Here is a 15,675-nt window from a genome sequence, read left to right as displayed (position 1 = left end):
CCCACTCCCGTCCCCTCTGTCCCCACTCCCGTCCCTCTGTCCCCACTCCTGTCCCTCTGTTCCCACTCCCGTCCCTCTGTCCCCACTCCCGTCCCTCGGTCCATCTGTGGGGCTGAGATGCTCTGGGGACCGACGCCGGACACCCGGGTCCGTGTCCTCGGTCCTGCTGGGACCCCCCCCCCCAGCCCAAGGTCAAACATTAACCAGGGCTATGCGAGTGGCCAGGTGTCCCTGTCACCCCCCCCCCCCCGATGGTCCCTGTCCCCCTCGATGGCCCCTGTCCCGTCCCCCCCCCCGGCCACGTGGCCACCTGGCCACAGGTGCTGTGTGGCAGGGTGACATCAGCGGGGGGGACAAGGGGGGATATAAGGGCCAGCACCGCGGTGGCAGCGGTGTCACCAGGAGTCGACGGCGGCGTCCCCCCCCGTCTCGCCACGTCCCTCCGTCTCGCCGTGTCTCCGTGTCACCGCTCGTGGAAGCAGGTGAGTGGGGCCGGGGACTTGTCCCCGTGGGGGGGACGGGGCTGGGGAGGGGGGTGGGTGGCAGCACCCGCGCTGGGGGACGAGGTGCTGAGGGCTGGGTGGGGGGGGTGCGGGAGCGCGCAAGGATGTGCCAAACGGGGTGCGCACGCGTGCGAGGGGGCGGGGGCGTGCACGAGGGTGTGAAATGGGCGTGCACACGCGTGCGCGCAGGGGTGTGAAACGTGCACGCACGCGCCCGTGCGCTTGAGGGTGAGCTGGGGGGGGGGGGGGGGGGGGGGGAAGCGCAGCTTTTTCGTGCACCCCGGGAGCGGGGAGAGCGTGCGTGTTGGTGCGTGCACGTGCGCCGCTAGACGGGTGTACGCCGGCGCGCGTGTGCTGTAGGAGCGGAAGGTTTGCGCGTGTGCGCGCGAGCGCTCCCGCAGCAGAGACGGGTGTCCGTGAGCGTGCGAGGGGGTGCGCGCGCGTGCGTGGCTGTGCACGCGCGTGGGGCGCGCGGCCTCGGGAGCGGAGGTTTGGCGCGCGCGCCTGGGTGCGTGCCCGGCGCCGCGGACTCAAAGGCGCGTGGCGGGGGGGGGGGGGGGGGGGGGGGGTGTCCGCGTGCGCACACGCGTGTGCGCGTGTCGGCGCGCGTGCAGCCGGGTGGCGTGCGTGCGGCGCGGTGCCGTCGGCGGAGCCTGAGGCCGCTGCGTGCGGTGCAGCCATGGCTCCCCGCTGGCCCTCCCTGCTGCTCCTCGCCTGCGCCCTGGCGCTGCTGGCCGGGCACCCTGGCACCGCCGGCCCTGCGCAGCCCACCTACCCCGGGGACGATGCGCCCGTCGAGGACCTCGTCCGCTTCTACAACGACCTCCAGCAGTACCTCAACGTGGTCACGCGGCACCGGTGAGCGGCGAGGCGGTGGCGGGGGCGAACGGCTGCGGGACCCCTGTGACGCGCTGCCCGGTTGCGACGTGCTCCCCGTTGCGACGTACTCCCTGTAGCGATGCGCTGCCCCGTTGCAATGTGCTCCCTATTGCAACGTACTCCCTGTTGCAACGCATTCCCCATTGCAACGCAGCCCTTGTTGCAAAGCGCTACCTGTTGCAGTCCTTTTACCTGCTGCAACCAGATCTTTGTTGCTCCCCCTTGCAGTGCGCTCCCCATTGCAACGCGCTCCCCGTTGCAGCGTGCTCCCCTTTGCAGCGCACTTCCCGTTGCAACGCACTCCCTGCTGCAGCACACTTCCCGCTGCAACACACTCCGCACTGCTGCACGGTCCCCATTGCAGCCTGCTTCCCACTGCAATGCGCTCCCCGTTGCAGCACACTCCCTCGTTGGAACACACTACCTGTTGCAACATGCTCTCCTGCTGCAACCAGCTCCCTTCCGCAATGAGTTCCCCCATTGCAGCACACCATTGCACCATGCGGCCTCGTTGCAACCTGCCCAACTGCTGCAACCGGCTCCCTGTTGCAGTGCAATTCCCGCTGCAATGCGCTCCCTGCTGCAACTTGCTCCCATTGCCATGCGCTTCCGATTGCAACGTGCTCCCCACTGCAGCGCGCTCCCCATTGCAGCATGCATCCCATTGCAATGTGCTCCCCACTGCAGCACACTCCCTTGTTGCAACATGCTCTCCTGCTGCAACCAGCTCCCTGTTGCAGTCCAATTCCCGCTGCAATGTGCTCCCTGCTGCAACTTGCTCCTGTTGCCACGTGCTCCCCATTGCAGTGCGCGTCCCATTGCAATGCGCTCCCCACTGCAGCGCACTCCCTTGTTGCAACACACTACCTGTTGCAACGTGCTCTCCTGCTGCAGCCAGCTCCCTTCCGCAACGAGTTCCCCCATCGCAGCACACCATTGCACCGTGCGGCCTCGTTGCAACCCGCTCAACTGCTGCAACCGGCTCCCTGTTGCAGTGCAATTCCCGCTGCAACGCGCTCCCTGCTGCAACGCGCTCCCGTTGCCACGCGCTCCCAATCGCGACGTGTTCCCCGTTGCGGCGCGCTGCTCCCCTGCAACCCGCTCCTCCGCTGCAGCCGGCTCCCCCCCCCCGTTGCACCGTGCTCCCCGTTGCATGGCGCCGCCCCCCAGTAACGTGTTCCCCCCTCGCAGGTACGGCAAGCGGTCGGGCAGCCGGGTGCTGTGCGAGGAGCCCTTCGGTGCCGCAGGGTGCTGAGCCCCCAGGTGAGGGGTGGCAGGTGGGGGTCTGCACAGCGACCGAGCTGCGAGGGGGGGGACGGGGGGACGGATGCTGGGTGAGCCCCCCAGCACCACCCGTGCCTCAGTTTCCCCAACAGGCATCATCCTGGGTGGAGGTGGGGGAGCCCCAGGGTGGGGGACGTGGGGTTGGGGGGAGGCTCCGGGGGGGCACTGCGGGGTGCTGGGGTGCTGACCCCCTCTCACTGCAGGGACGCTGCCGGGGCAGAGCGGGCGAAGAGGAGCCCGGCGGGGTGCAGCACCCACGGCACCCACGGCACCCACAGCACCCACAGCACCCACGGCACCCACAGCACCCATCGCCCCGGGGCCGGACTGGTCCCCCCAGCAATAAACCCCCTTGCAGCCACCTCCTGCCTCTGCCTGCTCGGGGGGACGGGGACGCCTGGGGGGCACTGGGGCTGGTGGGGCTGGGGACACTGGGACGGGGGACACTGGGACGGGGGACACTGGGGCTGGGGGCACTGGGGGTGGCTGTGTTGGGGACACTGGGGCTGGGGACACTGGCGGCACTGGGGGTGGCTGTGCTGGGGACACTGGGGCTGGGGGCGCTGGGGGTGGCTGTGTTGGGGACACTGGGGCTGGGGACACTGGCGGCACTGGGGGTGGCTGTGCTGGGGACACTGGGGCTGGGGGCGCTGAGGGTGGCTGTGTTGGGGACACTGGGGCGGGGGACACTGGGGGTGGCTGTATTGGGGACACTGGGGCTGGGGACACTGGGGCTGGGGACACTGGGGGTGGCTGTGTTGGGGACACTGGGGCTGGGGACACTGGCGGCACTGGGGATGGCTGTGCTGGGGACGCTGGGGACACTGGGGGCACAGGGGGTGGCTGTGCTGGGGACACTGGAGCTGGGGGCGGCTGTGCTGGGGCCACTGGGGGTCGCTGTGCTGGGGACACTGAGGCTGGGGACACTGGGGCTGGGGACACTGGTGGTACTGGGGGTGGCTGTGCTGGGGATGCTGGGGCTGGGGGACACTGGGGATGGCTGTGCTGGGGACGCTGGGGACACTGGGGGCACAGGGGGTGGCTGTGCTGGGGATACCGGGGCTGGGGACACTGGGGGCACTGGGGCTGGGGCTGCTGGTACTGGGGACACTGAGGGCACTGGGGCTGGGGACACTGATGCTGGTTGTGCTGGGCACTGTGGAGGCACCGGTGAGGGGGCACTGGGAATACTGGTGCTGGGGACACTGAGGATGCTGGGACTGGGGACACCGGTGCTGGGACATGGCGTGGGATGCCCCACCGCTTGAGTGTCGGTGTCAGCACTGGGGGTTCCCCCCCTCCGTGGGACAAAATGTGGGGCTGGGGGGGGCCTCGTGTGTCCCTGCACACGTCTGCGGTGCGCTCGCACACGCGTGTGTAAGCACACACCCACGTGCACGAGGGTGCCCCGGCGTGCCTGGCCGCCCCACGCCCGCGCGGCCGTCCCCGTCCGTGCCAGTCACGCGTCCCCAGCACCGCCACGGGGGAGTGTTCACCAGGCCGGGGCTTGCACACGCGTGTGCCAGCACCCCTCGGGCGCGCGTGGGGGTGCAGGTGGGAGTGGGGTGGCTCGTGCCGGGAGCCCCGGGGGGGGGGGGCTGCGTGCACGGGGCCTGCACACGCGTGTGCACGGTGCACACCCAGGCCTGGCGCCACGCGTGTGCAAGGCGGAGGGGAAGGGTGGGGGGGGGGGTCGCTCCTGGGAGTGCGCGCGGTTCGCGCGTGTGCAGGTGCGTGTGCACACGAGCGGGGCGCGGTCCCTTTAAATCCGCTCCCCCTCCCCTCCCCGCGCGCGCCCCCCCCCCCCCGCGGTTGCCACGGCAACAGCGCGGACCCGCGCGCGCCCCCCCCGCCCCCCGCCCGCCCGCCCCCTTAAAGGGGCCGAGCCCCTGCTGTTCTCCCCTCCCCAAGCCGCGGGAAGCTGCGTGGCTGCGTGCGTGGGGAGGGGGGGGGGGGGGTCCCACGGGTGAGCACGCACGGGGGAGCGGGTGTGGGTGCGCACGCGGGTGTGCAAGCCGGGGTGAGCGGGTACGGGGGTGTGCATGCACGGGGAAGGCGGGGGGGGGGGGGGGGAAGAGGGGAGAGCACGCTCCGCGGGTTTGCACGCGAGCGTGAGCACGCGTGGGGTGCGGGTGCGGGGGGGGGGGGGGGGTCCTGCACGCGCGTGTGAGCACGCGCGCGCCCGCGGCTCGCCAGGCTGTGCACGAGCGTGCACGCCTAAGGGCTTTAGCCGCGCACACGCGTGAGCGTGCAAAGCCGCGTGTGCAGCAGCCGCACACGCCTGCGTGAGCACACCCACGCACAATTCCCCCCCCCCTTCCCCCCCTCCCCCGCCCACGCGGGTGTGCAAAGCGTTTGCACGCACCGAAGCCGACGCGGCGGCACCGTCCTATGGGTCCCTTGTACACGCGTGTGCAAGGCTCCCCGTCTGCACGCGTGGGCCGGGGGGGGCGCGGTACCCGGATCTTGGGGGGGGGGGGACCGGGGAGGGGGGGGGGGGGCAGGCGGGAGGCCCGGCTCTGCCGCCCGCAGCCATGAGCGGCCCCGGTGGTGGGTCCCCGCCGGCCGGTCCGGTCCCCGCTATCGCCCCCCTGGGCCCCCAAGGTACCGGGGGGGGGGGGGGGCCACGGGGGGGGGCACGGGGGGGGGGGCGGTGGGGGTGATGCCACGCAGGGAGGCTGGCGTGGGCAGGGGGTGTTTGGGGATGGGGTGGGGTGGGGGTAGGGAGATGGGGGATTCGGGGGTGCTGGGGGGGGGTCTTGGGTCACGCTGGGATCTCCTAGATATGGGGGGGCTCTCTGGATTGCAAATTTCCCCCCCCCCCCCGCGGTTGCATGGCGAGCATCCCCCGCCATTGCAGCGCTGCCTCTCCTCGCAGCGCAGCGGCTCCCGCTCGCATCGCAGCCCCAGATGCATCGCAATCCCCCCCCCCCAATTGCATTGGGACCCCCCCCCCAATTGCACTGGACCCCCCCTCCCAATTGCATTGCCGCCCCCCGGCTGTTTTGCAACACCCACATTTGCATTGCCCCCCCCCCCCCCCCGGCTGTATTGCAACACCCATATTTGCATTGCAAATCCCCCCCCATTGCATTGCACCCCCCCATTGCACTGCACCCCCCCCGGCTGTATTGCACCCCCCCATTTGCAGTGCAACCCCCCCCATTTGCAGTGCAAGCCCCCCAGCTGCTGCATGTACTGGGTGTGGGATTGCCCCCCCCCCCCGGGGGGGGGGTTGAGGAATATTCTCCCCCCCCCATCACCAGGGCAGCCCCCCCCAAGTGCTGACTTCGGGGGGGGGGAGCTCTCTGTGACCCCCACCGCAGGGACTGGGGGTACAGTGCAACTCCCTGCAGGTACGGGGGGCTTGGGGGGGGGGCTTGGAGGGGGGGGGAGAGCAGGTCCGTGTGTGGGTGAGCTCTTTGCACAGGGATGGGGTGCTCTCAGTTGGGGAAACTGAGGCACGGGGGGGGGCTGTGCAGCCAGGATTAGACCTTACCCCCCCCCCACGAGGTGTTGGGGGGCTCCTGCCTACACGGGGGCTGCGATGCCCCACGGCCCCCCCGGCTCAGGCAAGGCACGTCCGTTTGTCTATCCTTCCTGTAGAACGAGGTGTGTGGGGGGGTCCCTGCTCCCAGGGGACCCCCACACCGTCCCCCTTATTCCCCGCCAGGTCCCATAACCCCGGAGGGAGTGGGACAGGACGGCCTGGGGCACGGGCACCCCCCGCTCTGTTTGACATTCACCCACATTTTGCCGCTCTCTCCTGCTCTGCCCCCCCCCATGTCCCCATGTCCCCCCCCCCTTCACCGTGTCCCTGTGTGTCCCCCCCCCCAGCCATGCAGCAGGTCCTGGACAACCTGATGGGGCTCCCCGGCACCCCGGGGGCCGCCGACCTGGACCTCATCTTCCTCCGCGGCATCATGGAGAGCCCAATAGTAAGGTCCCTGGCGAAGGTACGGTGACACGGGGGTGGCACCGTGTCCTCGTCCCCGTCCCCGTCCCCCCCCCAGACCTCCCGGTGCAGGTGGCGACCTGTGGGGCACGGGGCGGGGAGGGGGATGTGCATGCACGGGCGGGCACGGGTGTATGGGTTGCACGAGTGTGTGCATGCACATGTGTGCTTGTCTGGAGGAGGATGCACATGCGTGTGGATGCATGTACACGTGCGTGTGTATACCTGCATGTGTATGTGTGCACGTACACGCGTGTCCGTACATGGATGCGTGCTTGCACATGCGTGGGTGCATACAGGGAGGTGGCTGTGCGTGTCTGCGCATACCTGTGTGCGTGTGCATGTACGCGTGCACGTATGCACGCACGCACATGTGCGCGCATGGACGTACACTCGCGCGTGGGTGTGCACGCATGGATGTACGCGTGCGTGCAGGGAGGTGTGTGCGCACGTTTGCACGCATGGAAGTGAGCGCGCGCATTGGCATGTGCGTGTGCGCACGCCCGTGCGTGTGAGGCTGCAGCGCGGGGGTGAGGGAGGGCCACGCGTGGGGTGGGGGCAGGGGAGGGTGCTGGGTGTGCGTGGCTGGGCGTGCACGTGTGCGCGTGAACGCGTGCGTGCGTGCACGTGTGCGCGTGTCACCCGCCGGCCGTGTCGACGGGGTGCGTGTGGCTGGCCCCACGTCCTGCGTGTTTTACGGGTACGTCTGCGTGTATTTGCACGCGCACGCGGTTGTGCGGCGGCGACGCGTGTGCGAGGGCGTGCGCACGCGGGCGTCTGAGGACGTGCCCCTCTGCATCCGAAAGGGCGGCTTTGCACGCGCGCGTGCACGCAGGGCGCTCCGCGCGTGCGAAGGGCACGTCGGCGTGCACGTGCGTGTGCGTGCGCACGCTGGGCCGTGCCACCGACTCCCCCGCTGCGGGCCGGGGACCGTGTCGTGTGTCGTCGTCCCCCCCCCCGGCTCCCCGCATTGAGAGCAGATGCCGGGGGTATTAGCGAGCGGGTGGGCGGCGCGGGGGTCCCTAATCCCCCCCCTGACCCCCCCCCCCCCCCCCCCAGGCCCACGAGCGGCTGGAGGAGACGAAGCTGGAGGCGGTGAGGGACAACAACCTGGAGCTGGTGCAGGAGATCCTGCGTGACATCGGGCACCTGGCGCGGCAGGACAGCGCGGCCGCCGAGCTGGCCCGCATCCTGCGCGAACCCCACTTCCAGGTGGGGTGCGTGATGCTCGCGCGTGCGACGCCTGTGCGATAACGCGCGTGCAACGCCGGTGTGACAGCCCACCCACTCCCCTCCACCCCGGGGTGTTGCAGTCTCTGCTGGAGACCCACGATTCGGTGGCTTCCAAGAGCTACGAGACACCCCCACCCAGCCCCGTTCTGGATCCGGCCTTCAACAACCAGCCCGTGCCCCCCGACGCCGTGCGCATGGTGGGCATCCGCAAGACGGCCGGCGAGAACCTGGTGAGCCCCAGCGTGGGGTGCTGGGGGGTGCTGGGGGGGGGCGTTGCTGGGTGCTGGGGTTGCTGGGGGTGCTGGGGGCGTCGTGGGGTGCTGGGAGGGTTGTCGGGTGCTGGGGCCGTTGCAAGATGCTGCGGGCATTGCAAGGTGCTGGGGCCATTGCAGGGTGCTGGGGGGGGGTTGTTGGGTGCTGGGGATGTTGTAGGGTGCTGGGGCATTGTGGGGTGCTGAGGGTGCTGTGGGGTGCTGGGGACATTTCGAGGTGCTGGGGGGTGTTGCTGGGTGCTGGGGGCGCTGGGGGCATTGTGGAGTGCTGGGCATGCTGTTGGGTGTTGGGGCCATTGCAAGATGCTGCGGGCATTGCAAGGTGCTGGGGCCATTGCAGGGTGCTGGGGGTGTTGTTGGGTGCTGGGGACATTTCAAGGTGCTGGGGGTGTTGCAGGGTGCTGGGGGTGCTGCAGGGTGCTGGGGGCATTGCAGGGTGCTGGGGGTGTTGCTGGGTGCTGGGGGTGTTGTGGGGTGCTGGGGGTGTTGTGGGGTGCTGGGCGCATTTCAAGGTGCTAGGGGGTGTTGCTGGGTGCTGGGGGCATTGCAGGGTGCTGGGGGTGCTGGGGGCATTGTGGGGTGCTGAGGGCATTTCAAGGTGTTGGGGGCGTTGCAGGGAGCTGGGGGCATTGTGGGGTGCTGGGGGTGTTGTGGGGTGCTGGGGACATTTCAAGGTGCTGGGGGCGTTGCAGGGTGCTGGGGGCATTGCAGGGTGCTGGGGGTGCTGGGGGCATTGTGGGGTGCTGGGGACATTTCAAGGTTCTGGGGGCGTTGCAGGGTACTGGGGGTGCTGCAGGGTGCTGGGGGCATTGCAGGGTGCTGGGGGGTGTTGCTGGGTGCTGGGGGTGCTGGGGGCGTTGCGGGGTGCTGGGGGTGTTGTTGGGTGCTGGGGCCATTGCAAGGTGCTGGGGCCATTGCAGGGTGCTGGGGGCATTGTGGGGTGCTGGCATGTTGCAGGGTGCTGGGGGCATTGTGGGGTGCTGGCGTGTTTCTGGGTGCTGGGGGTGTTGTAGGGTGCTGGGACATTGTGGGGTGCTGCGGGGTGCTGGGTGTTCTGGGGGCGTTGTGGGGTGCTGGGGGGGGTGGTTGGGTGCTGGGGCCGTTGCGACACGCTGGGGGGGTTTGCTGGGTGCTGGGGATGTTGTAGGGTGCTGGGACATTGCGGGGTGCTGGCGTGTTTCTGGGTGCTGGCGTGTTTCTGGGTGCTGGGGGTGTTTCTGGGTGCTGGGGACATTGTAGGGTGCTGGGACATTGCGGGGTGCTGGCGTGTTGCAGGGTGCTGGGGACGTTGCGGGGTGCTGCGGGCATTATGGGGTGCTGGGGGCATTGTTGGGTGCTGGGGGGCATTACGGGGTGCCGGCGGCATTGCCGGCGTGACCGGAGGGCGCCGGCTGGGTGACGCGGGGACACGGGCGTTAGGGGCTGACGCGGGGCCGTGTCACCCAGGGGGTGACGTTCCGGGTGGAGCGGGGGGAACTGGTCATCGCCCGCATCCTGCACGGGGGCATGGTGGCACAGCAGGGGCTGCTGCACGTTGGGGACGTCATCCGGGAGGTGAACGGGCGGGAGGTGGGCAGCGACCCGCGGGCGCTGCAGGACAGCCTGCGCCACGCCAGCGGCAGCGTCGTCCTCAAGATCCTGCCCAGCTACCAGGAGCCTCACCCCCCCCGGCAGGTACCGCCACCCCCCCCACACACACACCTTGCACCCCTCCATCCGCATCCCGCACCCAGCACCCTGCCCACGGCTCCCTCTTCCCCTGCCCGTGGGTCCGCGTCCCCCCCCCCGCCCCATCTCCGTGTCCGTGTCGTCCCCGTGCCGCCCCACCTCGTGCCCACGTGCCCCGCGTCCCCTTGCCACGTGCCTCGGCTCCCCACGTGTCCCCTGAGCCCCGCGACCCCCGCGTCCCCCCCTGTCCACGCACACCGGTAGGGACTTGCCCCGTGCCCACGTGCCCCACGGCTAGCGGGACCCCAGTGTCCGTCCCCCCCCCCGCTGTGCCCTGGCGCGCCCGGTGCCAGCGCTGTCCCCATCCCGTCCCCGTCCCCACGCCAGGACCTGGGTGCCCGGGTGGCAAAGGGTGCCCTGTGTGTGTGTGCGTGTCCCGTCCGTCCCCCCCCCCCGCCACCGCCATCCCCTCCCCGTGCCAGCCTGGCACAGGCGCCTGCCGTCACCCCGGCTCCGTGGGGACAAAGAGACGCTGTCACCGCGTCCCCCGGCACGGCGTGTCCCCGTGGCACCCTGCCGCTGCCAGCGCGGGGGAAGAGGTTCCCCCGCGTGCGTGCAAGCACACGCGTGTGCGGCGCCCCGCGCCCGCTGCCGCACGCATGTGCGCCGTCGCGAGCGTGGCGGCGGCGGCGGCGGCGCTGGCCGCCTGCGCGTGCCTCTGCGTGGGCCTGGGGCTGTGCGTGGGTGCCACCGTGGGTGCCCTGTGGGGCGCGGCGGCGGCCGCCGGTGCCGCCTGCGTGTGCGCGGGTGCCGCGCGTGCCTGGCTGCGCCGGACGGCGGGGGAGAGCCGGGGCGGGGGGGGGGGGGGGGGCGTCTAGCCAGTTGCACACGCGTGTGCGTGTCCACGCGTGCGTGCGTGGGGCAGCTCCCGCCTTTCCCCGCTGCCACCCTGGGGAAACTGAGGCACGGGCCAGCAGCGTGCGGGCGATGCAGAGAGGGGAACCCAAGAGTCCGGCGGCCTCCCCTGACCCCCCCCACTGACCCCCCCCCCGGGTCCCCAGGTCTTTGTCAAGTGTCACTTCGACTACGACCCGGCCACCGACAGCCTCATCCCCTGCAAGGAAGCCGGGCTCAAGTTCACCGCCGGTGACCTGCTGCAGATCGTCAACCAGGACGACCCCAACTGGTGGCAGGTCAGGGGGGGGCCCTGGTGGGGGGGTGTGGGGGGGGGGTCTGGCCCTTTTCCCCCCTTCCTGGGGGACCCCCAAGCAGCTGGGGTCCACAGAAGGTCAGGGGTGTCCCTGGAGCTGGGGAGGGTCCTTGGAAACTGAGGGGGTCCCGGGGAGCTGAGGGGGGGGGTCCCTAGGGCTTGGGGGGGGGTCCCTGGGAGGGGTTCCTGGAAACTGAGGGGGTCACTGGGAGGTGAGGGGGGGTCCCTGGGGCTTGGGGGGGGTCCCTGGGAGGGGTCCCTGGGAGCTAGGGGGGGTCCCTGGGGCTGGGGATGGTCCCTGGAACCTGGGGGGGGGGGGGGGTCCCTGGGAGCTGGGGGGGGTCCCTGGGAGCTCAAGGGGTCCCTGGGGCTGGTCCCTGGAAGCTGGCGGGGGTCCCTGGAAACTGAGGGGGTCCCTGGGAACTCGAGGGGTCCATGGGGCTGGGGCTGGTCCCTGGAAGCTGAGGGGGGTCCTTGGGAGCTGGGGGGGTCCCTGGAAACTGAGGGGGTCCCTGGGAACTGGTGGAGTCCCTGGGGCTTGGGGGGGGTCTGTGGGGCTGAGGGTGGTCCCTGGGAGCTCGAGGGGTCCCTGGGGCTTGGGGGGGTCCGTGGGGCTGGGGATGGTCCCTGGAAGCTGTGGCAGGGGGGGTCCCTGTGGGGCTGGGGGGTTCCCCGTGGGGCCGGGGTCCCCATGTGCGGCGCTGTCCCCCCCCCCAGGCGTGCCACGTGGAGGGGGGCAGCGCGGGGCTGGTGCCCAGCCAGCTGCTGGAGGAGAAACGGAAGGCCTTCGTCAAGCGGGACGTGGAGGTGGCCCCCACCTCCGGTACGGAGCCCCCACTCCGGTCCTGGGTGGGGACACGGCCCTGGGGGGGGGGGGGGGAGACAGGCGGTCACCTCCCGAGGGGGAGCACGGTGGGTCCCCTGCACCCTACGGCAACGTCCCCATCGCCCCATGGTGATGTCCCCATCCCCGCGGCACCGTCCCCGCGGCAGGTCCCCGACTCCCCGGGGTGACGTCCCCGCGGCACTGCCCCTCCGGCAGGTCCCAGCTCCCGTGGCACCGTCCCCGTGCCACGGCACTGTCCCCGTCCCCGTCCCCGTCCCCGTCCCCAGCTCAGCCAGCCCTCGTGCCCTCGGCAGGGGCCCTGTGTGGCAGCCTCAGCGGGAAGAGGAAGAAGAGGATGATGTACCTGACGACGAAGAACGCCGGTGAGCGTCCCCCGACGGCGTTCCCCCGCGGAAGGGGGGACGGTCCCCAGGCCGTGCCCATGGCAGGCTCGTGGTGGCACCTCAGGGGATGGGGTGCCTTGGGGTCCCCACGGCACCCGGCTTGGGGTCCCGCCGGGGGTGACAGCCCCGTCCCTCGCCCAGAGTTCGACCGCCACGAGCTGCTGATCTACGAGGAGGTGGCCCGCATGCCCCCCTTCCGCCGGAAAACCCTGGTGCTCATCGGCGCCCAGGGCGTGGGCCGCCGCAGCCTCAAGAACAAGCTCATCATGTCAGACCAGGCGCGCTACGGCACCACCATCCCCTGTGAGTGTCCCCCTGAGCATCGCTGTCCTCCGCGAGCATCGCTGTCCCCGTGAGCATCACCGACCCCGCCAGCATCACCATCCCTCACCAGCATCGCTGTCCCCTGCAAGTATCACTGTCCCCTCTGAGCATCACTGTCCCTGCCGGCATCCCTGTCCCCTGCGAGCATCACCATCCTCATGAGCATCCCTGTCCCCCACCAGCATCCCTGTCCCCTGCGAGCATCCCTGTCCCCGCCAGCATCACTGTACCCTGCGAGCATCGCTGTCCTACACCAGCATCCCTGTCCTACACCAGCATCCCTGTCCCCTGCACCAGCATCCCTGTCCCCCACCAGCATCCCTGTCCCTGCCAGCATCACTGTCCCCTGCGAGCATCCCTGTCCCCTGCGAGCATCCCTGTCCTGCACCAGCATCCCTGTCCTACACCAGCATCCCTGTCCCCTGCCAGCATCCCTGTCCCCACCAGCATCACTGTCCCCTGCGAGCATCCCTGTCCCCTGCGAGCATCCCTGTCCTGCACCAGCATCCCTGTCCTACACCAGCATCCCTGTCCCCTGCCAGCATCCCTGTCCCTGCCAGCATCCCTGTCCCCTGTGAACATCCCTGTCCCCTGTGAGCATCCCTGTCCTACACCAGCATCCCTGTCCCCTGCAAGCATCCCTGTCCCCTGCACCAGCATCCCTGTCCCCACAAGCATCACTGTCCCCTGCCAGCATCGCTGTCCTACACCAGCATTCCTGTCCCTGCGAGCATCCCTGTCCCCCACCAGCACCCCTGTCCCCCATGAGCATCACCATCCCCAGCACAGCCCACCGTGGCCGCCACCGGGGAACTGGGCGTGCGTGTGCAGCATCACAGCCCCGTCCCCGCAGGCTGTGGGTGCTCCCCGGGGTGGGACCCGCGGGCTGGGTGGGTGACGCTCAGATGGGCCATCCCCGGAGCAGACACGTCACGGAAACCGAAGGAAAACGAGAAGGACGGGCACGGGTACCGCTTCGTGTCGCGGGGGGAGATGGAGGCGGACATCAAGGCGGGGCGGTACCTGGAGCACGGCGAGTACGAGGGCAACCTCTACGGCACCAAGATCGACTCCATCCGTGCCGTGGTTGAGGCCGGCAAGATGTGCATCCTGGACGTCAACCCCCAGGTAGGGGACCCGGGACGGGGGACACACCAAGGGGGTGGAAGGGGCTGCCCACCGCCCCGGGGCTCAGTGCCATCCCCTCCCGCCCAGGCGGTGAAGGTGCTGAGAACGGCTGAATTCGTTCCATATGTGGTCTTCATCGAAGCCCCCGGCCCCGAGATGCTGCGGGCCATGAACCGGGCGGCACTGGAGAGCGGCGTGGCCACTAAGCAGCTCACGGTGGGTCCCCTCTCCGGGGAGGGCAAGGGGCGGGGGGGGGGAACACAGGGAGCGATGGGGAAACTGAGGCAGGGTTTGTGCGGGGCAGGAGGCCGACGCCAGGCGGACGGTGGAGGAGAGCGGCCGGATCCAGCGCGGTTACGGCCATTACTTCGACCTCAGCCTGACCAACGACGACCTGGAGCGCACCTTCGGGCGGCTGCGGGAGGCCATGGAGAACTTGCGCGCCCAGCCCCAGTGGGTGCCCGTCAGCTGGGTCTACTAGTGCCCCCCCCCCACAACTTCCCCCCCCCCCAACCCGGGGGGGGGGGTCCCCACCACCTTCACCCCCCCCCCCCCAGCCCGGCCAGGAGGAGGAGGAGGAGGAGGGAGGAAGGCGGTTGTGCACCTGCCGGCTCACCCACTGGTGTGATGAGTTTGCCGTGCTCAGCGCTGGGGTGGGGGGGGGGGGTGGCTCTCCGCAGAGCCCCCCCCCTCGCCCAAGCCTGGTCCCTGTCTCCCTCCTACCCACACCCAGATTGGGGGGGGGGGGGGGGCAGAAGCAGCCAGTGGGGTCCCATGGGGGTGACAGACCCCCCCCTCCGTGCCCAGCACCCACACAGCTAATTCACTGCCAAAACCTCCCCCCTCCCCTGTATGATCCCAGGGGACCGTGCCACCCCCCCAGCCGGGTTTGCTGTGAGCTGGGGGGGGGGCACGGGGAGGATGGGGGTCCTCCAGCACCGTGTGGCTCTGGTCCTTTGTAGCCCCGTGCCTCAGTTTCCCCCTGGGGAAGCCCACCCTGTGCCTCAGTTTCCCCATGGGGAAGCACACCCTGTCCCGGGGCAACGCGTGGGTCGGGACCCCCAGGGCTGGGAGTGGGGGGGGGGTCACACCCAGCTGGAGCCCCATAAACTGCCATGGACCCAGGTGTCCTGGCTTACCCCCCCAGGCTGCAACCCCCCCCCAGGGACCCCCTTTCACCTTTACCAGAGTGGGGGTCCCTCTCTGTCCCTTGTGCCCCCCCCCCCATCACTCCTTCCCAGGTAGCAATAACCCCCCCGAGACCCCCTGCCCACGTGGGTTCTGCCCTGTAATTAACCTTTCATTAACCCTGTAATTAACCCCGGGGGGGGGGGGCTGTGGTTGGGGGCTCACTGGGGCACTGCTGGGGCTATCTTGGGGGGGGGGGCTGTTGTGGGGTGACCCCAAGGGATGGGGACACGGGGAGCGCAGGGCACATGCGTGCAGATGCGTATGCACACGCGTGTGCCCCCCCTTGCCGGTGGCGTGTGTGTGCCCCCCTCCCTCCTGCCCTGAGCCCCCCCCCCCCCCCCCCCGGCCACCCCCTGTCCCTGTCCCCATCCCCAGGTTGGTCCTTTTTGGTACTTTGCTGTGACTTTTATTAAAGATAAAGGTGAGAAAAGCCGCAGGTTTGTCACTTAAGGCCAAATCCAGCTGGTGGTGGGACACTTCTGGGGGGGGGACGTGGTGTCACCAGTGTCACCAGTGTCACCTCTGCCCCACCCTGCCCCTCTCCCACCTGGTGCCGATGGTTTTTTCTCTGCAAATCAGTGTTTTGCCCCAGTTTGGTGCCTGGAGGGTGTTTGTGGGGCTGGGTGGGGGGGGACAGCGTGTATGTGTGTGTGTGCACACGTGTGTGCACGCACACACACGTGTGTGTTGCCATGTGGCTGTATTTGGGGTTTGGTGGTTGTAGGTGCTGGGGGGGGGGGGTTTGGGTGTTGGGGGGGTTGGTGGGAGGAGGGGGGGGGGGTCTGTGTGTGTTGGTGC

General features: G+C 70.0%; 2 protein-coding genes across 9 annotated transcripts; both read left to right on the top strand.

Annotated features, from left to right (window-relative positions):
• The first annotated feature begins 445 nt into the window (after positions 1–445).
• On the top strand, positions 446–3,027 carry LOC115344386 (pancreatic hormone). 4 transcript variants are annotated; one of them, XM_030021594.2, is made up of 4 exons: positions 446–482; positions 1,181–1,361; positions 2,574–2,645; positions 2,870–3,027. In XM_030021594.2, exons 2-3 carry the CDS (start codon positions 1,183–1,185, stop codon positions 2,635–2,637), a joined length of 243 nt encoding a protein of 80 aa, XP_029877454.1. In that variant the 5' UTR covers positions 446–482; positions 1,181–1,182; the 3' UTR covers positions 2,638–2,645; positions 2,870–3,027. The 4 variants fall into 4 exon arrangements, 3 of the variants coding, with proteins under 3 accessions (XP_029877454.1, XP_029877457.1, XP_029877455.1); XM_030021597.2 differs by lacking the exon at positions 446–482 and adding an exon at positions 694–731; XM_030021595.2 differs by lacking the exon at positions 446–482 and adding an exon at positions 935–1,011.
• Positions 3,028–4,609: 1,582 nt separating this feature from the next.
• MPP2 (membrane palmitoylated protein 2) lies at positions 4,610–15,307 on the top strand. 5 transcript variants are annotated; one of them, XM_030021520.2, is made up of 12 exons: positions 4,610–4,686; positions 6,504–6,622; positions 7,681–7,833; positions 7,935–8,084; positions 9,573–9,800; positions 10,856–10,987; positions 11,722–11,827; positions 12,145–12,213; positions 12,376–12,537; positions 13,484–13,686; positions 13,774–13,902; positions 13,991–15,307. In XM_030021520.2, exons 2-12 carry the CDS (start codon positions 6,506–6,508, stop codon positions 14,165–14,167), a joined length of 1,626 nt encoding a protein of 541 aa, XP_029877380.1. In that variant the 5' UTR covers positions 4,610–4,686; positions 6,504–6,505; the 3' UTR covers positions 14,168–15,307. The 5 variants fall into 5 exon arrangements, with proteins under 5 accessions (XP_029877380.1, XP_029877382.1, XP_029877381.1 ...); XM_030021522.2 differs by having other exon boundaries at positions 4,611–4,632; XM_030021521.2 differs by having other exon boundaries at positions 4,665–4,694.
• The last annotated feature ends 368 nt before the right edge of the window (positions 15,308–15,675 follow it).

The sequence above is a fragment of the Aquila chrysaetos genome, chromosome 8 (genome assembly GCF_900496995.4).
Source record: "Aquila chrysaetos chrysaetos chromosome 8, bAquChr1.4, whole genome shotgun sequence".
Taxonomy (NCBI): domain Eukaryota; kingdom Metazoa; phylum Chordata; class Aves; order Accipitriformes; family Accipitridae; genus Aquila; species Aquila chrysaetos.
The sequence above is the reverse complement of the archived record's forward strand: the minus strand, read 5'-3'. Positions and strand labels throughout refer to the sequence as shown.

Bases quoted from the DNA above. Each gene is read 5' to 3' on its own strand.
- LOC115344386 (XM_030021594.2), top strand. From the start codon at position 1,183: ATGGCTCCCCGCTGGCCCTCCCTGCTGCTCCTCGCCTGCGCCCTGGCG. The intron at 1,362-2,573 runs GTGAGCGGCGAG...CCCCCCTCGCAG, and splicing joins AACGTGGTCACGCGGCACCG to GTACGGCAAGCGGTCGGGCA.
- MPP2 (XM_030021518.2), top strand. From the start codon at position 5,201: ATGAGCGGCCCCGGTGGTGGGTCCCCGCCGGCCGGTCCGGTCCCCGCT. The intron at 12,538-13,483 runs GTGAGTGTCCCC...TCCCCGGAGCAG, and splicing joins CTACGGCACCACCATCCCCT to ACACGTCACGGAAACCGAAG. The intron at 13,903-13,990 runs GTGGGTCCCCTC...TGTGCGGGGCAG, and splicing joins TGGCCACTAAGCAGCTCACG to GAGGCCGACGCCAGGCGGAC.